Consider the following 27,452-nt stretch of genomic DNA (forward strand, 5'->3'; position numbering starts at 1 on the left):
AATGTAATACAAACAGAAACTAACTACAAAATAACAACCACCATTCTAATTTTGTACCAGCAAAACCGGGTTTGTCGAGAGAGTACGCATTTCTTTTGTTATGCATGTATCGATTTCCTTAACATTTCGCACTAAATAAGAAAGTATAAATCAACGTTTGAATTCGAAAGACACTAATATTCAAGCATACAATTTACAACTGTCATCAATTTTATAGATAAATGAAAAATAGGAAATTACCTTACAGAAATGCATATTTTGCTATAAAATTCCTTTTTTTTACTCTTAAAAGCAGTTTTCCTTTCCTGTATATCAGGATAACAGTTAGAGCATTGCATGACTCATCGTGGTTCTATTAACATTGTTTTGTGTGTAAAGTGGGTCACCCAAGACTTTAACTATATTATATTTGACTTGTTTTCATCATTTTGTTTACGACATATTTACTATTGTTGAAAATACAAATGTTTCAAATAATTTGAATCACACCATTATTTCTTTGTTTATATAGCAGTTAAACACATGCAAAGATTTAATAATTTCGCTTACATTTCAATTTCAAGAGGAGGGGCAAAACATACCAGAGGGATAGTCAAACTCATAGATCGAAAATGAACTAACAAAGTCACATCAAAATAAGAAAAAGACAAACAGACAAATAAAAGAACACAATACACAACATAGAGAACTAAAGAATAAGCAACACGAAGCCCACCAAAACTTCGGGATGATCTGAGGTGCTGCGGAAGGGTAAGCAGATCCTGGTATCATATTACGCTGAATTACAAAATAATGTGTTGTTTTTCTCCATTCTAATTACAGAAGCTTTGCTGTTGTTGCTTCAATTGCCTCTGGAGCAATATTTACTATTATTGCATGCTTAATTTTTGTGTTTTTGAGTCGTCGACGAAAAAGTAATCAACTTAGAAGGAATATTCAGGTCACTTCCACCAATAACCAGATAGGCGGGAATAATGGAGTGCCACGAAGTTATCCGGAATATAATGTAGGAGGTATGTGTCATTAAGGTGTGCGGGAGTCCTGATTAAAATTTATAGAATTGTATACTATTTGTCAAAATGTAATTTTATCATGTTTATTTTTCCAAAATGTAATTAAAAGTCTTGGTCACAGAACTTTATATGCTGCTACAAGTTTTTCAAAATTGTTAGATTTTGTTAAGATTATGCAAATCAAAGTTTGTGAGATAAAAAGAAAACTGCACCAGAAAAAATGGGGTCACTGGACTTTTTTGTCTTGCTACATATTGAAATAGGTTAATGTAAAAGAGAGTGACGAAAGATACCAGAGGGACAATCAAACTCATAAATCGAAAATAAAAGAGGGACGAAAGATACCAAAGGGACAGTCAAACTCATAAATCTAAAACAAACTGACAACGCCATGGCTAAAAATAAAAAAGACAAACAGAAAAACAATAGTACACACGACACAACACAAATAAACTGACAACACCATGGCTAAAAATGAAAAGGATAAACAGACAAACAATAGTACACATGACACAACATAGAAAAATACAAAATAAACAACAGGAACCCCACCAAAAACTAGGGGTGATCTCAGGTGCTCCGGAAGGGTAAGCAGATCCTGCTCCATATGCGGCACCCATGGTGTTGCTTATGAGATAACAAATCCGGTAAATAGTCTAATTCGGTAGGTCACATTTGTCACTTTCTATTAAAAACAAATAGGAATTACTTGTGGCACCCATGGTGTTGCTTATGAGATAACAAATCCGGTAAATAGTCTAATTCGGTAGGTCACATTTATCACTTTCTATTAAAACAAAGTAGGAATTACTTTATCTGAGTTATCTCCCCTCAAATTGCAACGAACAACACAACTTTTTTTTACTATAACTAATATAATGCAACTCTGATGAACAATCGTAAGTATGTGTTTATCAATTTACAATGTACCTTCAAATCATGACCAACTAAGCACACACACATCTTAAATATCATTTAAACAAGGCGAAGTGTAACTTGTGAAAGAGACATAAGATCTTTGTTTCAGCTACCAATAAATGTAATAATTAAATGATATGCACGTAGCCATGATCACATATACAATGTACCTGTACTTTTTCATATTAGTTATGTATACTCAAGAACATATACCTGAAACATGCAAGTATAATGAGATCTCGACGAATCCAGAATGGTCAACTTTCGAGCAAATTAAAACAGTGATTTTATATAACTATGGGATGTAAATTCTAGCATATAATACAATTCAAATTACCAGCCCTTTGCCTTGTATTTATGTACATTACGTTTTTCTGCATCTTCTTTATCTTTACACAAATATCGTAATACGTATGGCCATACTCATGAACACCTGACAACATGGACGGTTGCTACTCATTGTTAAAGATTGACAGGAATAAGTACCGTTTCATAAAACAGCGCTAATTAACTAAATGGTTTAGTACAGTTGTTTTGCTGTCTTACAGCGGACGAATAACATTAAATTCACTTATCTATGATATTTATCGACAGACGGCAGAACAACCATACAGGGTTACCCACCACCTTTTTATACCAATGCCAGTTTAACCTGCTCTCAAAATGTGATCAATGATTATCTACAAAATGAGTCACCACCACCTTACTCAGAGTGTATTAATCATGATCAATCAAATACAGCTCTGTCAGTTCCACCTTACTCAGAGTGTATTATTCATAATCAATCACACATAGTTTTGTCACCACCAACTGACTCTGTAGTACCTTCTCCAGAACTTCAACTTCTCGACGAAATAGCTGAGGTATATATATAAATATATATTACTAGTAATAAAATGTATAATCAAGTCGAGCACAGATTCGTATACTCATAAAATAACCCCACAAAAATCATGTAAATAGACGTAGACAATAACACACCTTCTGTTAGGTTTAAACGTTTCTATAGGTACCAACCGTCACCTTTACTTAAAACATTGTTGTAACATCACAACAACTGCATAGATTGCTTGATATTCAATGACATTGTGCCAATAGAGATCAATCGAGTAAGTTTTCCCTGTAAGCTGGTAGAGAAAGGCATTTTCGAATGAAAGAGAGGCGACAGATACCACAAGCACATTCCAACTCGTAGGTAGAAAATAAACTGACAATGTCATGGTTAAATAAAAAAAAAGACAAACAGACAAATAATAATACACAAAACATAACATGACAAACTAGAGACTTAGCATCAGAAACTCCACCAAAAATTTGGAGGGATTTAAGATGCTCCGAAAAGGTAAGCAGATCCTGCTCCAACTAAATAGAGAATGAAAATTCTGAAAATATTATTTAAAAACAACTTGCCGCATACATGTGATAATTAAGATCATTCTGATTCTGTTTCAGTCTTCTCCAGCATAACAATTGTATTTGCCATAATGACGTGTTGACAGTTGCTGAGAATGCAGACATTATCATTAAAAAGCATGACGTGCAATATACATGTAATATCCTGTTCTGAGTTGGTGTACTTTTATGGAAGAATGCGGAATTCAACAAAGAACAAGGAATCATAAAGACTTGTGATAAAAGTTCCATCGTATTATAACAGTTAAAATTATTTCGTTGTTTAGCTTATCATGTAAAAACATTTGGAATAAAATGACATTCCATTTCTATGCATGCCATCCTACTCAATCATTTTATGTTGACGTTTTGTTTTTTTCTTATGATAAAGATTGAATTATTGACTGTTGCATTCTAAGAAAATATTTCACCCTGCCTTCAATACATGTGACTGTCGTAAGCCATTTATTCCATCATTGAATGTGTCTTGTCATTGCTTAATAAATTGTCATTTCATTTGATAGATGATCTATGCTTAATATAGCCTTTTAAAAACTTTTCAAGATTGTATAGACATGGTTCAGTAAATGTAAGTAAACTTTCGATGTCAGGTGCTTATCATTGTCGATGGGATACTTTTTAATAGGGTATATCCTACGTCTTGCTTTCTACAAACGACGACATTGTTTAATTTTACATTCGGTGGTTTCTTTTCACCATCCCATTATACTTACCAATGATTAGTTATATTGTTAAAAATGCAATTATTTTTAATAGAATCATATCCTAATCAATGTCATTCGTTGTACATATGATAAATGATAATAGATCAGGAATTTATCTCTTTGATCGGCTTTCGTTGTACATATGATAATAGATCAGGAATTTATCTCTTTGATCGGCTTTCGTTGTACATATGATAATAGATCAGGAATTTATCTCTCTGATCGGCTTTCGTTGTACATATGATAATAGATCAGGAATTTATCTCTTTGATCGGCTTTCGTTGTACATATGATAATAGATCAGGAATTTATCTCTTTGATCGGCTTTCGTTGTACATATGATAATAGATCAGGAATTTATCTCTTTGATCGGCTTTCGTTGTACATATGATAATAGATCAGGAATTTATCTCTTTGATCGGCTTTCGTTGTACATATGATAATAGATCAGGAATTTATCTCTTTGATCGGCTTTCGTTGTACATATGATAATAGATCAGGAATTTATCTCTTTGATCGGCTTTCGTTGTACATATGATAATAGATCAGGAATTTATCTCTTTGATCGGCTTTCGTTGTACATATGATAATAGATCAGGAATTTATCTCTTTGATCGGCTTTCGTTGTACATATGATAATAGATCAGGAATTTATCTCTTTGATCGGCTTTCGTTGTACATATGATAATAGATCAGGAATTTATCTCTTTGATCGGCTTTCGTTGTACATATGATAATAGATCAGGAATTTATCTTTTTGATCGGCTTTCGTTGTACATATGATAATAGATCAGGAATTTATCTTTTTGATCGGCTTTCGTTGTACATATGATAATAGATCAGGAATTTATCTCTTTGATCGGCTTTCGTTGTACATATGATAATAGATCAGGAATTTATCTCTTTGATCGGCTTTCGTTATTTTTTTGTATTTCTAGATCTATTCTTCATCAGACCTGTACAACCGAATTTTTCGTTAGGTATTTAATTTCGTTTATTTCGAGGATAAGAATTATCCACGAAATTAAAACCGCAACGAAAATTAAACTAGATTTACATTTGTTGATGATCTGAAACAGTCATTTTGATCTGAAACAGCCAAAATCATTATTCAGTCATTTAAATTCAATACGATATTTCAGGGATTGTACTTCTAAGATGACTTTCTTGATAGAGGAAGTTGCTGCTAACAAGAAGACTCTTAAATCAAGAAATCTAAGTGGTGATGTTGCAATCATATTTTAGTAATTTTTTGGGGATGCCATCACGAGTCGATTAACTATTATTGAATATCTGTTTCACAGTTTAAGATGGGTATGTTTCAATTGTCGGAACTACTATCCCTTTCCTTTAGTCCTCAGTATTACCAACATAATTGTTCTATAAAAAAGAAGATGTGGTATGATTGCCAATGAGACAACTATCCACAAAAGACCAAAATGACACAGACATTAACAACTATAGGTCACCGTACGGCCTTCAACAATGAGGAAAGTTCTAATCATTGGTAAGTACTTACATAAGCACCGTGATGGTTTCCACGTGTTGAATGAAATCTGCTTACCCTTCCGGAGCCCTTGAGATTTTCTTATTTGTTGTTATGATTCCTATGGCTGAGCCTGTAGTTATAGATGTTATTATTTGTATTTCTTTTTTCATTTTAACTTGGCGTTTTTAGTGTATGTTCGACTACTGAGTTTGAATTTTCTTTTGAAATCTGTTTTTTATTACAAAACTGCTTGCCAACATTCGAGGGTATAACACAATGTTGCCGTTTCCAGCTGACTATGCGGCACGATTTTTGATCATTGATGAAGGCCTTATTGTGACTTTTTGAGAAATAAACAAATTGATGGAAAAAAAATAACAATAAAATAAAATAAAACTTATGTACATGTTTTTCACATCAACGTGAAAATTCAAATATCCCTGAAATATCGTATTGAATTTAAATGACTGAATAATGATTTTGGCTGTTTCAGATCAAAATGACTGTTTCAGATCATCAACAAATGTAAATCTAGTTTAATTTTCGTTGCGGTTTTAATTTCGTGGATAATTCTCTACTTCGCTATTTTAAATTTTTACCTATAATGTCTGCTAAAATAAAGGATTGAATTTAAATGACTGAATAATGATTTTGGCTGTTTCAGATCAAAATGACTGTTTCAGATCATCAACAAATGTAAATCTAGTTTAATTTTCGTTGCGGTTTTAATTTCGTGGATAATTCTCTACTTCGCTATTTTAAATTTTTACCTATAATGTCTGCTAAAATAAAGGACTTGCATACCACTGTCATACAAATGCTTGGCTCAGTTAGATATAAAACCAGGTTTAATCCAACATGGTCTACCTGATAAAATACCTTTAACAAACAGGAATATGACAGTTGTAATCTATTACATCGATGTGTTTGTGTGAGGTTTTTTTATTGTAACTTTTCAACTTGTATATAGATGTGCTGGCATTCTAAAGATCAGAAATACTTGGTTTTTTTTTTTATTACTGGAACCAAGATATCTTGAATCATCGACAAATCAGATAACTTTTTGATCACTCATAATTTTATTGAAAAAGAAATTTAGTCTTATTGTTTTTGTTTGTTACTTATTGTGTTAAATGATGATATCATGTGTTCAAAAGACTACTAGTAACTTAAAGATGTATATTTTAGATATAACAAAGATGAAATGTTTAAAAAGGTCATGGTCAATTAATTTGAATTTTCACGTTGATGTGAAAAACATGTACATAAGTTTTATTTTATTTTATTGTTATTTTTTTTTCCATCAATTTGTTTATTTCTCAAAAAGTCACAATAAGGCCTTCATCAATGATAAAAAATCGTGCCGCATAGTCAGCTGGAAACGGCAACTAATAACAAATGTAAAAAACAACTTAAACGTTTAAACTAATGGCCTAATTAATGTACATAATAATGAACAAAAAATGTTACTTAGCAAAACACGCCAACCACTGAATTACTGGCTCCCGACTTGGGACATGCACACACAGATTATGACGGGGTAAAACTGATTTAAAGGAGCAAACCATTCCCCTATCAATGCAGATTTGTAACAGTACCACCTAGGTTCAAACTGTCAAAATCAGTCGTCAAAGGTTAACTCATCTGAACATTGCACATAGAAATACATCAAATACAAACAAAAATTAAGTGCAGATGTAGACGGGTTTTTATAAATACTCCCAACAATAAAAAAAAATACACAAATACAGATCGGAAAGTACAAATGTACTGACAGTTACTGACAGCTAGTTCAAAGTTAATAACAACTAACAAAAATAATCTTGCATCTATGACCTGTTAAATGGATACCATGGTAAAAATAAAGTTCTTGCTTTCGGAATTGACCGGAATTATTTGTTTGTGTTTTGTTCTAAAATAATATAATCCTTCAAAATAGGAACAGTTTTTCCAGGTATCGTTGTAATTTGAATAACGATATTGCAAAGTAAAAACACACTGTATACCCTTGTTTAAATGTTTAAAAAATTTAAAGAACTTTACAAAAATAGATACAGGTAGTTGACCTATATATATTGATTTAGCACAAAAACGAATGCGATTTAATACTTGAGGTCTTAAAGATGAAATACATTAACATCGCCATAGTTATTTCAATTGTATTTTTTTACACTATTCAAGGTAAGTGAATACTTTTTTGTGTATTTGATTAAATTTGTTATTCAAAGTAAAGTAAATGATGTGTCGCCTATCAACATAATCTTTATCAACTTGTGACACTTACTTAGAATTATAAATGACAAACTGAATTCTCACTGGTGTTAACTAGTTCTTAATCATACTCATATTGTATGATTCCTCATTAAATGTACAACGCAATGTAATGTAAATTGATATGATTTTCTGAATACCTTTGTTCAACTAATGTGATACCAGAATAACATTATATAGAAATGACCATACATCTACATATCTAACATATAATGTCCATTTATGAAAGTTAGTCGAGTAAACAAATTAAGAAATTTAGAACCAAGCTTCCTATTTGCATGGTTAACAATTTTATTCGTTTTTAACTCCGTTGTTTATTATAAATTTCCACTTGAGCGAACACTAATACTGGATAACGAATTTAAAGTTATATTTCACAGTTGAATGTTTTCTATATATCACGTTTGTCCTTTATATATATATTAAATATTTATAAATGACTGCAGTGGAATATTGACAGATAATTATACATTAAGTTTAAAACAAAATTATTATCCAATTCTACAGGTTTGTATTATTTAATTTTGCCATTTGATTAGAGCCTTCTGAATTTTCCTGCGGAGCTGAGTTTTTTTATGATTTTACTTTTTATATGAAAATCTTGTTTTATTGATTAAAGAAAAATATTTAAAAATATATAACGCTGAACATAAGGCAAACACCAATCATATATCTTCAGGGTTTCCCCTGGGTCAATTATTTTTTTCGCCACCTCTTTCGCCAAAACAATATATTTTTCGCCAAGTAACATAAATATATTTTTCGTTCAAAATTATCTTTTTTTCTACCCCCCCCCCCCCCCCCCCCCCTTCTCCCTTAAATTAGATGATTTTGCCCCATTGTGTCTATGATTATTCTCTCAAACTTATTTTAGAGTCTACATTTTAATGAATAAATTGTATTTTAAACAACCTTTCTAAATGAGGGGGCCACTATATTTTCATAAATAAAGATATAAGTCCTGGAATATAACAAAATTAATGGACATGTTTTGATCATATAATACCAGTATAGTTCGTAGGGAAAGTTTCTTTAAAAGAAAAATACTGATGTGTCCTTCTGTACTAAGAAGTGTTTTTTACAACAAAACAAAAGCTTTTAAGACATGAAATTGATCCCTCATTTCATGTGTAGTCATTACATTGAAAGGTTACTCTCGAGTCATTCGAGGTGTTGTTCCCAACCTTTTTGTTATTTCTCATATCGAGAGTTTTCATTTCTTGACCATCGTAAATGAAAAAGTTAAGACGTAAAACTATGCTTAAAATACGTGTGTCACTCAAACGACTTTAATTGATTGGTTGTTGGTTGCTTTACGCCGCATTAGCACAAAAAGGCTATATCCCGGCGAGAGCTAGTTTAACTTGAATATTTTTTACAAAAAAATCAAACGACTTAAAAGTAGTCTCCCTAATTAATTACCTATATATAAGTCAAAGGATAATTAAAGTTTAAAATCGGAGATTATTCTTGCTTTTTGGACATTTCGCAAAGTGGTAAATAAATTCTGTATCCCGTCATACTTTGAACCACACAATTATTTTATTTATTATTATTACTTCTACTGTTAAGTCTGTTTTTTGTTATATCTACTTTTCGTGACTCTGCATTTATGTATGCCGTCAATCGAACGACAAAATTATTTTTATGTCTACCTGTGCGAATTTCAAACGCGCAATTTTACACCAGTACTGAAAACCTTCTATCCTTTACGGGTAGACTTTACATAGATAAATTAAGTCGTATAAGAAAAGCAATATGAGTATGTTAAATTTGATGTATGCCTTTTTGTGCTTCTTCGTTACATTTGTTGTATTTATAGTGATATTAAGATGATAACACAATATTGACTGCTGTACCCCTATTTTTGACATTTTTACTCTTTGAGTATGTTTGTTTTGTTCATGCATCGTTGACAATGTAATGGAATTTCATGCGACTGTCATACAAGTGAGAGGTTTAGCTAGCTATAAAACCAGGTTCAATCCACCATTTTCTACATCAGAAAAAGTCTGTACCAAGTCAGGAATATGACAGTTGTTATCCATTCGTTTGATGTGTTTGGACTTTGATTTTGCCTTTTGATTTTTGATTTTCCTTTTTGAATTTTCCTCGGAGTTCAGTATTTTTGTGTTTTTACTTTTTTCTGTATGTGACATTTAGCAGAAGCCATTTACCATATCATTTTGTCTAACAAGTCAATCAACACCTTTCTTAATTAGTCCTTTGATGTCGTTAGCTATAAAATGCAATCAGCTGATTATTGATTTTCTGTCCAAATCTTAATGAGGTCGAGGTGAATTCCGAGTATTGTCTGATCGGGTTAAGTCAGAGAAAAACGAAAAAAAGTAAATAAACAGGATGGAGGAAAATAAATCGTTATATATATATTTCTGTCGCCAAATTCTTTGGCAAATGAAGAATTTTTATCGCCACTATTATTATTTTTTGACCGCCAGCGGAAACCCTGTATATCATTGAGGTAGAGAGAAAAAAAATTGATATTCCTCATTACAAAAGAAATAAACACAATAATTCTGAGCTTACAATTTATTCATATAACATATGATTTACTTCTTACTGTTGCTAGACGCTGTCAGAAGTGAACAATAAGTTGTTCGTATTTGCAATCCTTTGTTTTTGTTAAACTTTATTGTGTCTGATATTTCTTTGTTTACCACATATATATAGTTGATGTGTTGCCCTCGGTTAAAGTGTGTATTCTGGATTCGTTTTCTTGCAATCAAATGATTTCTATCGAACATTTATTTGCTGTTGCCTTGATTACATAGTCGATAAGGATGTTCGATTTTCTGTCTCAAAATAACAAGTTTTCCAAATAAAGGAACTACAAAAGTTCAACAAGAATAAGGTTACATGTAGTGCTTCTTTTCAAGATATGAACTAGAACATAAGGAATTGAGCTTATCTTATGGTCTAACTTGGGTCATATCACAATAATATTTGCCAATGTGATATTTGCCACCGGACATTTTTTACAAATTCATTATCATTTAATTTTTTCATCAACTTCACTGAACCTCAGTTCCCCTACCCCTCAAAGAAAATTAGTCATTTCATTGGTTGAATTAACTAAATATATCAAATTCTGAAACGGTGAATTTGCCGCAAAGAAAATTCAAAGACAAATGAATCCTTACATGTCCCAATGTTTCAGTATAAAACGTTCTTCATTTTCAGCCGTCCTTCCCTTGAACAGTACAAACCTCATTTATATATGGCCAGTAACAAAAGTATCCTGATCTTTAATAACAAAATGAAATTGACCAATATAACATTTAAAGATTAACACATTTTATATTTTGATAGTGTAATTTTTTTTCAAATAAGGGGTAAGTCGTTATTTTCTGAAATATTTTAATAAATTCGCTATTTTCTTTTGTAATCTAAGATTTGACGTCAATGAAAAAGCTATGTGTTTGATTGTTAAAATAATATTTTGTACATATTAAAAGAAGAGGAAATCCAATCTCATTTTGTCAATAATAATTTTGATTTCATTTGTCTCCTTTTGTTAAAATGCTGCTTTGTTTTAGCTGAAAGATGTGAAATCTGGTGGTTGAAACGGGAATGTTACAGCAAACCATGTTCTTGTTGTTCCAGTGAAAGAGGTTATTTTAGTATGGTCTGCTCTGAATGTTGTAAAAAGAATGGCAATAGGTTTTGTGTTCGTGATGTACATTATCACAGATGTGAACCGTATGTAAATATTTGTTGACATTTTTTTTATTTTATTATTTAATCATATTTTTTAAACTTGTTCAATAACTAGCAAAAATCATTAAAGCATTTCAGTGATGGATGCCGTATCAAATCAAATACTCGAAAATGATCTGGATTATTTCGGGGCGACTTCACAAGTACAGATACTTTGCATGCTTATACTAAAATCTAAATCAGCAAAAAACTCAAAAACCTTTTAACACGATACAAAATAAATTTGAAAACAAAACCTGGCCTTGAAGTCAAAAAACTTTCGAGTCAGTTTTTTCTACACATACTCCAAATTCAAACCATTCAAAATGCTGGATTTCATGTTTCGAGCATGATTTTTGTGCTCCGAGCACTAAGCAAAGTTTTATGACTTCAACCCCTGAGTCAAGCAAATGATCTAATAAAAAGTAGCAAAATCTTCTTTGTCGACAAAAAGCATTTCTTTTATATATTTGCGTCATCTTCCATCAGATTACGCACTCAGTCAGAAGGTACAAAACAAAGTTTTAATTCCAATCACATCAAAGATTTCCGTTCAGATATAATTTATCAACTAACACTTGGTGTCAAACATCAATACACAATCAATCGACAACAGGACTTATTGTCATATCACCTAATAGAAAGGCACATTTTGATAGTAGAAAGGGAGCATCTTATAACTGACAATGACGTATGGGCTTTCGTTATTGTTCAAGACCGTACAATGCCCCATACATGTTTATTTCTATGTCATTTGGTTTCTTTTTGAGAGTTGTTTTTTTGCAATCATACCACATCTTATTTTCTATATGGAATGCCGAGTCATGTCTTGGCATGTTTCTTTGTTGAGAATCTATTTATTAAGTTTATTTCTAGAGCAAGCACGATTTCAGATAGACCACATACATCTCAAACACCATTAAACAAAACGGACCAATATTCATCGAACAGCAGCAGCAAAAGTTCATTGTAAGTATGGTGTTACTTCAATATAATGATAAAAGACCTTGTTGAAATCTAATGAAATCAAATCAAATTGGTTATTCGTCAGATAATTAACCAAAAATAGTTCTGATTTCTTGAAATAGTTACAAAAGGTAGCAGGATTATAATTTAGTACGCCAGACGCGCGTTTCGTCTACATAAGACTCATCAGTGACATTCATATCAAAATATTTATAATCTATGCCTGGGATAAGAAAATCCTTAGTTTTTCGAAAAATTCAAAATTTTATAAACAGGAAATTTATAAAAAAAAAAAATGACCCCATTATTGATATTCATGTCAACACACCAGTGTTGACTACTGGGCTGGTGATATACTCGGGGACGAAACGTCCACCAGCAGTGACTTCGACCCAGTTGTGTAAATAGTTTTCAAAGGTACCAGGATTATAATTTAGTACGCCAGACGCGTGTTTCGTCTACATAAGACCCATCAGTGACGCTCATATCAAAATATTTATAAAGTCAAACAAGTACGAAGTTGAAGACCATTGAGGATCTAAAATTTCCGAACGTTGTATTTGGCAAAACATTTAGAAATTTTAGTCCTCAATGCTCTTCAACTTCGTACTTTATTTGGCCTTTTTAACTTTTTTGGATTCGAGCGTCACTGATGAGTCTTTTGTAGACGAAACGCGCGTCTGGCGTATATACTAAATTTAGTCCTTGTATCTATGATGAGTTTATTTGTCCCATATACGTCTCAGGTAATCTATGCCTGGGATGAAAAAAAATCCTTAGTTTTTCGAAAAATTCAAAATTTTATGAACAGGAAATTTATAAGAAAAAAAATGACCACATTATTGATATTCATGTCAACGCTCCAGTGTTGACTACTGGGCTGGTGATATCCTCGGGGACGAAACGTCCACCAGAAGTGGCATCGACCCAGTGGTGTAAATAGTTATCAAAGGTACCAGGATTATAATGTAGTACGCCAGACGCGCGTTTCGTCTACATAAGACTCATCAGTGACGCTCATATCAAAATATTTATAAAGTCAAACAAGTACAAAGTTGAAGAGCATTGAGGATCCAAAATTCAAAAAAATTGTCCCAAATACTTTTAAGGTAATCTATGCCTGGGATAAGAAAATCCTTACTTTTTTGAAAAATTCAACATTTTAAAACAGACCTAAGACTCATCAGTGACGTCTACATAAGACTCATCAGTGACGCTCGTATATATATATATATATATATATACTCGTATATATATATATATATATATATATAACGCGCGTTTGTTTCAATACGTATGTATACATAAAACGAAGGGTTTTCTCATCCCAGGCACAGTTTACCTTAGCCGTATTTGACACAGCTTTTTGTTGGTTTTTTTTTTTTGTCTTCAACTTTGTACTTGTTTGGCTTTATAACGTTTTTGATCTGAGCGTCACTGATGAGTCTTATGTAGACAAAATTGTACCTTTGATAACTATTTACACCACTGGGTCGATGCCATTGCTGGCGGAGGTCTCATCTCCTAGGGTATGACCAGCCCAGTAGTCAGTGTTGACATGACTATTAATTATATGGTAATATTTATAAATTTTCTGTTTACAGAACTATGATTTTCGAAAAACTAAGGATGTTCTTATCCCATCCATAGATTATCTTGGCCGTATTTGGCACAATGCTTTTTAGAATGTTATGTTCCCAATGCTCTCAACTTTGAACTCGATTGGCTTTATAATCATTCTGAAGCCAAACAAGTTTTGCAACAAAAATATAAAATTTTATTCTATTTTACAATATCTTACAATATCGTAACGACATATCAATTAATAATAACAAAATGGAATCATGCCAAGTCAGAGGCAACATGAATGTTTTTCAATCACATTCACTAGGAATTTCCTTGTGTGGAGCGCAGTAGGGTCAAAATGTGAAAATGAGTATAGTGTTATTTAAAATCAATATCTTGATGTCCATGCTCCACGTGCATCGTTGACGGATTAACAAGCACTCCAGTAGCTGTCCTTCGTCTATCCTCTACTCTTGATGCCGGATAAACTTTGAAGTGTTACCGTAAGGCGAAGGTAGTGCGCGAAATCAATCACCCAGAAAAAAATTACAGGTGCACCTAAAGATTATATCAATTATGTTTGAACAAAAAATTGACAGAAACGACAAACAAAAATTGAAAAAAAAGTGTTGCTAAACTGTTTTGGCTCGGTATATTTTGATCTGAGCGTCACTGGTGTTAATAGTTATCAAAAGTACCATGATTATAATTTAGTACGCCAGACGCGCGTTTCGTCTACATAAGACTCATCAGTGACGCTCATATCAAAATAGTTATAAAGTTAAAAAAGTTCAAGAAATTCAAAGAATTTAAATTACCCATATTTTTTTTTTTTAGCTAAAGCGAAACTAACGAAGTTAGTGTATTTCTAAAAAAAAGAAATACTTTCGTATCTTGTTTTTGATATAATTTTAAGTATATTTTGGAAAAAGGGATGGGCTGACCCCAGAAATACCATTTTACCTATTTTTTTTTTTTTAGATCATTTGATTTTTATTTGAATTATTTTGTTGCAATAATTCCGAAATGAAAATTAAAAAAAGTTTCTCAGCCTCACGCCAAAAAAAAAAAATTTTCTGACATTGACCTGATATTGAATATTTTTATACAAAACAATTCGAAAAGACTTCACAAAATTACATGGCTGTATGTATGATAAACAAGAATGTCTCAAGTTCAATGCTCTATATTTTTACATTAATATATATTTGCCTAGGTTACACAGACCAGTTACATTCCACGAATATGATAATTCAATGATTTATTAACTGACAAACTCCATAGCAAATAGGTTCTCTTCGCATTTTTATATACAAAACATAGGCATACTTGATTGTAAAAAATAATGTGATGTTTGTCTTTATTCTAATTACAGAGGTGTTACTCCTTATGTTGCGTATACCATTTTTACAATATCTGTCATTGTGCCAAGTACAATGTTAGTGGTTTTTAGTGGGCGATGGATAAGAAAACAATTAAGAAAAAGAAGAATAAGAGAGCAACTAAGACATGAAAGAAGGAATGTCCCATACACCTCTGCAAATGTACAGATAAGCAGTAATGATGGAAGGGTTCAACAGAATCCGATATATAATATAGGAGGTATTTGTAGTTTTAAAAAAGGATACATACTAGCAATAAATTTAAATCTGTTCCTTCTTTTATCGTAAAGGACAGAATGCAAGTTGTGTCCAACTCTGATCAACAACTAAGTATGGATCATTCTGCAGAATAAGGAATATCAAAGATGTTAATTTGGCCGTAAAAAGTAAAATCACAAAAAAATTTTACAAGGATAAATTTTAAAAAGGAACGTCCCTATTCAAATTGCAAAATCAAAAGTTCAAAAACATCAAACGAATGAATAGCAACTGTCACATGCATCAACATGTCACTTAAATAAAAGTTATATTAATAAATACGTATACTTAAGATTAAAGAATTTAATCTGATAAAATAAAGTAGCCAGTTCAATATGAAATAATTATTTTTGGTCCGTATGATAAAAGGAGTTAAAATGAATACTTCATCATCGAATTTCATCACCGGAAGTCAAAACTATTGTTCATAAGAACATGTTTGAAGGCGAAAACTGTTATTTATTGATAATGTAAACCAACTTATTTTCGAGGATACTTTATTTCGCGTTTTACCATTTTTAAACCACTTCCAGGTATTTAATTTTGCAATTTTCTGACTTACTTGATGAAGTTTAATAAAGATTGATACAATTTTAACATATTCGCGAAGAATTATATTCGCGTTATTTTTCTAAAACAATCGCACGCGAAAATAAGTTTGTTTAGTGATACTCAATGTATTAATCAACTCGTATGCCCGTATCTATTTAGTCAAATCTGAAAAGGGATATTTCCAGGCTTGAACAGAAGAACTTTTTCTTCGATGGACAATCAAATTCGTGGATAAAACCATCCTGGAAAAAAAACAAAAATAAGTACTCCCCGAATAAAAGTATTTTCCCAGAAGTTCGTTTGTTTGTTGTACCCATGAAGTCGATTATAATTCATTGATAAATTGGCGGGGGTAGAAATATACACACGATGTCGTTGCGCTGATACGTGACGTCATTTCCTAATATGTTTGGAAATCAAGTCCTGTTCATAACTCTTAATATACATTAATTTATCAAAGATACAAGGGAATTGTGTACTTGGTCAAGACGCGCGTTTTGTCTACAAAAGATTCATCAGTAATACTAGAATAAAAACAAATCGAAAAGTACGAAATTGGTGAGCATTGAGGACCGTATATTCATAAAAACAGCTAGGATAATCTATTCCTGAGGTAGAAAGGCCTTAATATTATAAAAATTCAGTTTTGTAAACAATACATAGTAAGGGAAAATGTTTAAATTGCCGACAAGTTATCATATGATACAATTGAAATGATCGGCCCGGCATTTCTGCACCTCTTAATAATGTTTATCTTCAAGTTATCTACCCCAAATATCAAATAGACACAATCAGGCACATGACTATCTTGCAACATGGACGCTTACTACTCAATAACAAATATTGAGAAGGAATTCAGTTTTATAAAACAGAACAAACCATATTAATGATTTAGAATATTTGTTGCTCAGGCTATCAGAGGACGATTTACTTTCAAATTATGAATTTTTGGGTTTTTTCAGCAGAAGAAGAGACAACAATACCTGCTGACCTACCACCTGTTTATTCAATTGGCAATTATAATTGCGCCCAAAATGTTACCAATGGAGATGTACAGAATGACTCACCACCTGTTTATACAAATGGCAGTTATAATTGCGCCCAAAATGTGACCAATGATGATCTACAGAATGACCCACCACCTGTTTATACACATGGCAGTTATAATTGCGCCCAAAATGTGACCAATGATGATCTACAGAATGACTCACCACCTGTTTATACACATGGCAGTTATAATTGCGCCCAAAATGTGACCAATGATGATCTACAGAATGACTCACCACCTGTTTATACAAATGGCAGTTATAATTGCGCCCAAAATGTGACCAATGGTGATCTACAGAATGACCCACCACCTGTTTATTCAATTGGCCGTTATAGTTGCACCATAAAAGTGACCAACAGGTGACCAATGATAATATACAAAATGGTGCAACCCACAGTTTTTCAGTGTTGTTTTTGTTTTCAGATCAATTAAATAAGGAAATATTATGGTAAAGCTATGGCAATGAACAGCAATGCTCTCATAAACACAGTAAGGAAGTTCAAAGCATATTTTTATAAAATCAGTTATCTATAAGCATGATAAGGTTCAACCAACAGATGGCTACTTGAAAAAATAATCTGACTAGAAAGAGTCTTTTTGTACAAACTAGTTGTGTTATGACTGGAAATGAACAATAAATGTTGATTCTCTTGTAAATTCTTGTTGTTGCTAAGGACAAGGCTTTCCCTAGCAACCATGACATTTCAATGTATGTTTTTTTTGCTTAACTGTGTTTATGATATAGGTAGTTGTCGTTCTTGGTCTTAGTTAAACTACAAATTAATGATTTTCAAAAATAAACAAAAACAAATCTGAAAAAAGACACTATTCAAAAGCAACTTGACTTCATACAGGAACTTCTTAGGAAAAAAGACAAGAAGTTAGCAACATCCTTTAACTCTGCTTTCTGCTATATAGATGATGTTCTCTCACTAAATAATTCAAAATTTGGTTACTAGGTTGAACGCATCTATCCCATCGAACTAGAGATAAGGGATACAACAGATACAGTTAAGTCGGTCTCATATCTGGACTCTCATCTAGACGTTGACAATGAGGGTCGATTGAAAACTAAACTTTACAACAAAAGAGATGATTTCAGCTTTCCAATTGTGAACTTTCCATTTCTAAGTAGCAACATTCCAGCAGCACCTGCATACGGGGTATGTTTCTCCCATTTGATACGATATTCTCGTGCTTGAATTTTCTATCATGATTTTTCTTGATAGAGGGTTTGCTTCTCACAAGAAAGCTATTTAACAAAGAGTTCGAAATGGTGAAGTTGAAATCATCCCTTTGTAAATTTTACGGACACCATCACAAGTTGGTTGACCGTTATGGAATAACCGTTTCACAGATGATAACGGATATGGTCCTTACGTCGTTACAACAATTCTTTTCCCTTTCATGACTGTAACCTACCGAATTATACTATTTACCGGATTTGTTATAACATGAGCAACACCACAGGTGCCACATGTGGAGCAGGATCTGCTACTCTTCCGGAGCACCTGAGATCACTCCTAGTTTTTGATGGGGTTCGTGGTGCTTATTCTTTAGTTTTCTATGTTGTGTCATGTGTACTATTGTTTGTCTGTTTTTCTGTTTGTCTTTTTCATGTTTAGCCATGTCGTTGTCAGTTTATTTTTGATTTGAGAGTTTGACTGTCCCTCTGATATCTTTCGTCCCTCTTTGACGCATATATGTAATTACCAAAATAATTCTGATCCAGTACAAGTTTCGCCAGCATAATATCTACATATTTACCGTTATGATGCATTCTAAGTAAGATGGTGACATGAAATCATAAGGGGCGCATAGCGTGAAATGTTCATTTTTTATTTAAGGAAAGACTGTAATATTTTTTCTGTTTATGAAGAAATAACATAAAAAAAAATTTGGTGCACACTGAATAACGCACGTTTTTACATGGATGAATATGGAATTTTAGCCATGACATGGAATCATTGATACTAGTTATACATGTGTCATCGTATTATAACAGTTGTTAAAGATTTTCGCTACTCTATATAAAATTAACAAGCTTTTCAGAAGACTTTTAAAAAATAACAGTACAGAAATAAATAAACAAAAAACAAGAAAAAAATTATGGGTCCGTGTGCTTATTTTCAAGATATTAGCCATTGAAAATTTAGCGGAAAAAGAGTCTCTCTAGATTTTTCATACTTTTGACAATGGTCGCCTTTTTGGGCTTTTTACACCAAACATGCTATATGAAATCAAATTATTAAAAGGAAAGAATAGGGTACCGGGCAAATTGTGTTAATGGCAATACATGTATAAAATCTGAGAATTCTGAAAATCTTCAAAAAAGCAAAAACAAGAGGAGCGAACATCCTTAAAAGTCTTACGGTCATTAACATAACATAACATAACATAACATAACATAACATAACATAACATAACATAACATAACATAACATAACATAACATAACATAACATAACATAACATAACATAACATAACATAACACAACATAACATAACATAACACAACATAACACAACATAACATAACATAACATAACATAACATAACATAACATAACATAACATAACATAACATAACATAACATAACATAACATAACATAACATAACTATAACTATAACATAACTATAACTACGATCAAAAACTAGGGGTCATACGAATATGGTCATTGTTATATTATAGTTCGTTTCTGTGTGTATTACATTATAACGTTGTGTCGTTTGTTTTCTCTTATTTTTGAGTGTAAATTCACATTGCGATAAGACGTGTCACGGTACTTGTCTATCCCAAATTCATGTATTTGGTTTTGATGTTATATATATTATTCTCGTGGGATTTTGTCTATGTGTGTTACATTTTAGTGTTATGTCGTTGTTCTCCTCTTATATTTAATGCGTTTCCCTCGGTTTTAGTTTGTTATCCTGATTTTGTTTTTTGTCCATGGATTTATGAGTTTTGAACAGCGGTATACTACTGTTGCCTTATTTACGTCGTTGTCAGAGATGGGGTAATCGTAATCTATAATCGTAATCGACTGTTATAGGTTTTTTTTTTACATTTATCGACGGTAATTTGTAATCGAGGACATTTTCGATGACATGTAATCGTAATTTAATCGATAGTAGCAAAAATTGTGATGTAATCATCGATTACTTCGATTACATTTCGATTATTTTTATAACCTGTAATTAGGGTGGTTTTATATACAAACAAAAGGATTAAATTATGCATGTCATTATAATTATAAATTTTGATCTTTAAAATAACCCGAATTAATTAATTATTCTACTTTTCATATTTTGTTTTCAGAGAAAACTTCTAACATTGTATTTAACTATGTTAAAATGTACCTCTTTGTTATGAGAACAAATAAAAAAGCTAACTGAAGTCAGTATATATGAAAGCAATCTTTTTTAAACCTTGATATGAATAAGGGATTGATGCAATGGGATGTCATCTCTCATTCGTGTTGAATTTCAAAATTATAAGATTGTTTTAATATTTCTAATTCTCAGTAAGAGATTCCATATAGGAGACTACTGTCAACTTATAATTTCAAAACAATGCTTTAAATGCTGTTTTTGATAAAGTTCTAAATTTCCACTATAGTAACAAACGTTAAATTTTGAAGCATGTTATTGACAGTAATCGAAAAGTAATGTAAGGAGTATGTTCGATAAGGTCCTAAAATGGCCCACTTTTTTAGCGTAAATTTCAAATTCGGATTTATTGACCAATATCACGAGAAATTATAGCTAATACATTGACTAGATAGGATATAAGCAATTTTGTTTAAAATTTTACGTTTCTGCGTTTCATTATGACGTCACAAGTTGTACTCATATTGATTTTTCACGAAAAAATCAATGAAAATGGGTAAATTTCCAAAGACTATTTGACAAGAAACATAGAGCGCATACGTCGACAACAAAGATTTTTTTAATTAATGTTTGTGAAGACATTTAACGTGTCTTATTTGAATATTAAGCTTGTCGACGCCTGCGCTCTATGTTTCCTGGTCCTTTATTTGGTTGAAATCCCGCTTATTTTGTCAAATTTCACAAAAATCCCTTATCTTGACCGTTTTGGAATGTAAAAATCGTTGTGTTAAAATTAAACTTTGACAAAAACAGCTTTGTTTAACTTTTTCACATGTCTTTAAGGCAACTTATAACAATTTTTGTCTTGTAACCATGAACTTTATAATTGGGGCCAAATATGGCACTTACCGAACTTACTCTTAATTTCATGTATCTAAGTGAACGACTATCAAAGGTGCAATACAGAAATTGGACAAAAATTTCATTGAAACATATTTATTTACAAATAAACATTAGCATGACATGTAACAATATTCGTCTATACCAACTTTAAACAATTAAGTCATCTCACAGGCCTCCAGAGTTTTTGGAAAATTTAGTGTTCTCCCAAAAAACCGGTTTGGCCACAACATAATTTTTTTGGTTTATTTACAATTTTCTCAGTGTGTATATGTTAAGTATGTTTAAATGAACATATGTTCCCATATTTTTGGACTTTATTCATTATAGGTTGAAAAATACAGGCAAAGTTTAGATGTTTATGAAGTGTCCTATATTTTGACTTTAAAGGAACCGTAAGAAAATCATTGCTAGCACTGCATGCAATAATCGTCTATCTATCAAGTACCAAATTGCCAAATATAAGAGTAAAAGCGGAAAGGCTATGGATTTTCTTTAAAATGTATTGTTAAATAGCGTATCCGGATTTAATACTTGAAAATGAGTATTAAATAATTCGTGGTAAATATCAGTTATTTATATATCTTTATTCTCATAATCAAAATAACAAAGGTATAGATATTGTAATACAAATCCATTTAAAAGATATGGACAGAATCATTTACAGTTGTTCGCCAAGTTGTTTAAGGTTTATGACCCCTTCTGTAGCCTTTTTTGTTCGAATTTTTCAAACTTCGATTGTATCAAAACTACAGATATAATGAATAATAGAGATAGGTCATTTTGTACATATACCCAGGGAAACTTGATGCAAAGCATTATTATTTATAGTTTCAATGCATTTAATAGAAACAGAGGACTTTGTAGTAAATATACCAAGATTTGTAAAGAAAATCCACAGCCTTTAATATAAAGATTTTTCTTATAAAATTTGAAACATAGATAACTGACTTGCTTTTCAATGATGTGCTAGCGTTTATTTTTTGACAAAAAGTTCTAAGCAACCTGTACATTCCAAAACACCTCGTGCTGAGTCACTAAAGTCGAGTGCACCCTAAAAGGTGTACTTGATATTTGTTTTAACCAATAACTACATGTACATTAATTTACTTGTATTAAAGAAATCAATTTTCTAAGTGTGTACATGTTAAGTATGTTTAAATAAACATATGTTCCCATATTTAAGGACTTTATTCATTATAGGTTGACAAATACAGGCAAAGTTTAGATGTTTATGAAATGTCCTATATTTTGACTTTAAAGGAACCTTAAGGAAATCATTGCTAGGACTGCATGCAATAATCCTATATCTATCAGTCACCAAATTTCCAAATATCCTTAAGGATTCTTGTGTTGATTCAATGTTAAACATAAGAAAATGCACAGCATATACCCTTGTACTCTCATATTTGGCAATTTGATGACTGATAGATATATGTAAAATCGGTCTCCCTTAGTTGCTCCCCTGGGCAACTTAGGGTTAGTGTAACATGTGATTATAAATAAAATATGTTTAAAATAAAAATAAAAAACTGTTCATAGCATGTATAAATCAGTTGATAATACGTTGATAGAAACATATGTGAAAAGGCAGGATGAGAAAGTGGATATTTTTAGTAAACTGTCGGATTCAAAATTACTTAATAGAATAAGGATATAAGACATAAGATACGCATATAGCTGTTTGTTTATTTATTTAATATTGGCTATAGGTATTAAGGGGAGTTGGAATTAACTTCACAAAACATGTTTAACTCTGCCAAATTGTACTAACTGTCCAAAGTCAGGACTGTCTTGCCCTTTCAAGTCTTGTGTGGTTTTTTTTATAATTTGAGGTTTATTTATAACATGTATAAGTTCTGGAGGTTAATATAGCTTTCATTTTGCTGAACTAGTAAACACATTTGCTTATTAGCAAAAGGAAGTCCGTCTCAAGATGCCGGATTTTCTCACTCCGTTTTCAGGCTCCTACGTCGTTTTGTTGTCTTTTTGACACATCCCCCCTATCTATTCATTCTAACGTTAAAGATACAACGAAAGACAACCAAACCCAATTTAATCCTTAGATAAGAATGCACAGATTTTCATAGAAATAGTGTTTAATTTGTATAAAAATTGAGTAACAACAAAAACGTCCAAACAGTAAAAAAACAAAAATACCGAACTTCAAGAAAAGTTCAAATGGCAAATTAAAAAAGTCCAAACACATCAAACGAAGGGAAACAACTGTCATAATCCAGACTTGTTACATGTATTTTCTTATGTAGAAAATGGTGATTTAAACCTTGGTTTATAGCTAGTTAAAGCTTCCACTTGTATGACAGCCACATACAATGTCACTGTATTGACAACAATGTGTGAACAAAACTTTACTGAACTAGAATATATATTTGTCTAGGGGCCACCTGAAGGACACCCCCGGGTGTGGGAATTTCTCGCTGCATTGAAGACTTGTTGGTGACCTTCTGTTGTTGTCTGCTCTATGGTCGGGTTGTTTTCTCTTTGACACATTCCCCATTTCCATCGTCAATCTTATATGATAGGAAAATTTTTTTTTTCATATTCAAAGTCACAATTAAAATTTCTTTATATTCAAAGTAAAGTTCAAAGAAACAAATAAATACACAAATATCAAATATTCTTTATTTTCTTGATATCTTAAATTATTTCAGAACAGGGTTTAAATTAAAAATATATAAGTAAAAAACTAAATCGAAAAATATAAACATGATAAACATTTGTTTTTAAAAATAATTAAAAAAACATATAAATCATTAAAAAAAATAGCAACAGCTAATTATACACAGAAAAACTAGCAAATAAAACACACAAACATAAACAGGCTCAAATGAACCTCAATTGCTGATCTTGAGCTATTATATTTTAGAAACAATAACATTACAAATATTAAAAGATAAATCTTTTTAGAGCATATCAAAACGCTCTAGATATAAAAATCACAAGCTCATTATTCAAAAACATAACTAAAAAGACCTCCTTTTCTGGAAATATTTTCCAAGAACCCATCTCCATTAATCCTTATATCAAATAGCCTTAATATAAACCCATGTTATAAATTTCATAAAATTCTGGCTTAATTGGTAAACATGAAAAAACTTACAAAGTAATTTTTCATATAATGTATATTTCCAATATATTATAACATTTTGAATTTCATTTATACTGACAAGAATTTTACACACTGCAGAGCTCACAAAGCAATTGTCTATATAATAAATAATGCCAAGGACCGAAACTGATTTCAAAATAGAGGATCAGTAAAGATTTTTCTATTTCACACAAGATATTGCTAATATTAAACAACAAAATAAGTTTCATTAAAATCTGACAAGAATTGTACACATGAGAGCACTAAGATGTAATTTTCCATCATTGTCCAAAGGTCAAAACTCTTTTTAAATACTTGATCAGCACTGATTTACAAACTCATACAATACATTGCTTATATAAACTTATGATATATGTTCATAAAAATCTGCACAAATTTAACATGTGAGAACACTTGCAAGACCTGAGAGACAAACAGACTTACAGACAGACAGATGTTCAGTATGTTAGGGAGCTAGCATTTGATTTTTATGGGGGGGCTAGGATGAAATTTGAAAAATAGGCAGGACAGAGTTTTGAGTAAAAAAAAAGGCAGGATGAGACACTTACTAAAAAAAGTCAGGACGACAATTTAGGTAAAAAAAAATCAGGATAAACTAAAAAAAAAAGACAGGACCGAACAGAGTGAAAAATAAAAAGACAGGACAGAGATTACAGCTATAAAAAAAAAATGCATGACAAAATTATTCATCCTAGCCCCCCCCCCCCATAAAAATCAAATGGTAGCTCCCTTATGTGCCCCTGCAATGCATTGCACGAGAAACATAAACATGAGGATGTATTATCATTGCCATAGCTTTATACGACCGCAGAGGTTGAACCCTGAACGGTTGGGGCAAGTATGGACACAACATTCAAGCTGGATTCAGCTCTAAATTTGGATTGTGATTAAATAGTTGACACAGCATAGGTTTCTGACACAGAATGAATGTGTTCTAATGAACTTAAAATTTTTGTTTTCTCTTAGAGCAATTCACTATGCTGTTGAATATTAATCCTCTCAAAAAAATGTTTGAAGAAATTTTCTTTTTTATTTATGAAATTTCAAATGAGAAAAATTGAACTCAATTTTTTTAATCACATTCCCCTTTCCCTTATTCCAAAACTAATCTCAATTAAAATTTCTAATGGAGTTTGCAACAATAACTACTCATTTAAATACATCATAAAATATTAAGATGTAAAAAAAACTGCTTGTTATCACTGAATGGTAAAGATTATTTTAATTTATCAGTTGGTAGTAAAAAGTGAATATACATTGTATATTGTATATAACAAAGATTTAAGTTGATTCTGGACAAAGAAAGATAACTCCAATTAAAAAAAATCTTGCTATTGCACAATATTTTGCAATTAGATATTTCTTGCTTACTATTCTGGACAAAGAAAGATAACTCTAATTTAAAAAAAAATTGCTATTTCACAATATTGTGCAATTAGATATTTCTTGCCATTGCGCAATACTGTGCAATTGAAAATACTTGCTATTGCACAATACTTAATATAATAATTTTAGATCCTGATTTGGACCAACTTGAAAACTGGGCCCATAATAAAAAATCTAAGTACATTTTTGGATTCAGCATATCAAAGAACCCCAAGATTTCAATTTTTGTTAAAATCAGACTAAGTTTAATTTTGGACCCTTTGGACTTTAGTGTAGACCAATTTGAAAACAGGACCAAAAATGAAGAATCTACATACACAGTTAGATTTGGTATATCAAAGAACCCCATTTATTCAATTTTTGATGAAATCAAACAAAGTTTAATTTTGGACCCCGATTTGGACCAACTTGAAAACTGGGCCAATAATCAAGAATCTAAGTACATTTTTAGATTCAGCATATCAAAGAACCTAACTGATTCATTTTTTGTCAAAATCAAACTAAGTTTAATTTTGAACCCTTTGGACCTTAATGTAGACCAATTTGAAAACGGGACCAAAAGTTAAGAATCTTAGGCATCTATATGCATATTATGTTATTCAACCTTCTATTATATAAAGTTTTTAAGAAGTTATCTAATGCCGCCTCCAGGTCACTATCCCTATGTTGAGCTTCTGCGACAAAAGTCGCAGATTCGACAAAAATCATACATCTGAGACGTAATAGTCAATCAGTACACATCCAGCATCCGATTGATTTAGAAAAGCCGTCATAAATAGTCAGTGAAAAGCATATCAGTATATTAAGTTTGATTTAAATTTACTGAAAAAACAAAATCCATGTTAATACCAATAAAAAAGAAATTCAAAGATACAAAGTGCAGTGATGTTTGTTTACCTTTAAACGTATATCTGTTATATAGTCATTTTTATAAATCTAATGTTTGCAAAAGTATTAATTATTCTATATTTCTCAGGGTGTTTTTATCCTAGGCAGATAACCTAAGCCGTATTTGGCACAACTTTTTTGAACTTTTGGTCCTCAATGATCACTTGTTTTAGTTTTCGAACTTTTTATCTGAGCGTCACTGATAACATGATGGATAAGTCCTAATGTAGACAAAACGCACGTCTGACTATCAAATTATCTGCCTGATACCTTCTGATAGATATTATTTATGTGTTTCTCTGTCCTGTATCTTCTCCAATTTATTGGTATCGTAGTCCTGCCATGTAATGATGTCATTTTAATATTATATTTTATGGCGGAATGAATCAGTACATATACATTTAAGTTAAAGACCAAAGTTTTTGGTGGCTGTGTTCCGTGTTTTCTTGATCATTATTATACATTAATTTCCAAGGCCTGAGGAAAATATAAAGATTTGTTCACCAAAGAATATCCATATTTC

General features: G+C 31.5%; 1 protein-coding gene and 1 long non-coding RNA gene across 4 annotated transcripts; both read left to right on the forward strand.

The window, feature by feature from the left end:
- Positions 1-561: 561 nt before the first annotated feature.
- Positions 562-3,655, forward strand: LOC139486290 (uncharacterized). The gene is made up of 3 exons (XR_011655539.1): positions 562-1,013; positions 2,526-2,794; positions 3,384-3,655. It is a non-coding gene; the product is annotated as an uncharacterized lncRNA (long non-coding RNA).
- A 3,954-nt stretch (positions 3,656-7,609) lies between these two features.
- Positions 7,610-17,954, forward strand: LOC139486291 (uncharacterized). Of its 3 annotated transcripts, none has more exons than XM_071271102.1 (5): positions 7,610-7,718; positions 11,366-11,528; positions 12,402-12,494; positions 15,433-15,659; positions 17,212-17,954. In XM_071271102.1, the coding sequence occupies exons 1-5, from the start codon at positions 7,661-7,663 to the stop codon at positions 17,658-17,660; spliced, it is 990 nt and encodes a 329-aa protein (XP_071127203.1). In that variant the 5' UTR covers positions 7,610-7,660; the 3' UTR covers positions 17,661-17,954. The 3 variants fall into 3 exon arrangements, with proteins under 3 accessions (XP_071127203.1, XP_071127204.1, XP_071127205.1); XM_071271103.1 differs by having other exon boundaries at positions 17,215-17,954; XM_071271104.1 differs by lacking the exon at positions 7,610-7,718 and adding an exon at positions 8,249-8,315.
- The last annotated feature ends 9,498 nt before the right edge of the window (positions 17,955-27,452 follow it).

The sequence above is a fragment of the Mytilus edulis genome, chromosome 8 (genome assembly GCF_963676685.1).
Source record: "Mytilus edulis chromosome 8, xbMytEdul2.2, whole genome shotgun sequence".
Taxonomy (NCBI): domain Eukaryota; kingdom Metazoa; phylum Mollusca; class Bivalvia; order Mytilida; family Mytilidae; genus Mytilus; species Mytilus edulis.

Coding starts and splice junctions, on each gene's coding strand:
- LOC139486291 (XM_071271102.1), top strand. CDS start 7,661: ATGAAATACATTAACATCGCCATAGTTATTTCAATTGTATTTTTTTAC. Junction 7,719..11,365: donor ATTTTTTTACACTATTCAAG/GTAAGTGAATAC, acceptor GCTTTGTTTTAG/CTGAAAGATGTGAAATCTGG. Junction 15,660..17,211: donor TCCGATATATAATATAGGAG/GTATTTGTAGTT, acceptor GGGTTTTTTCAG/CAGAAGAAGAGACAACAATA.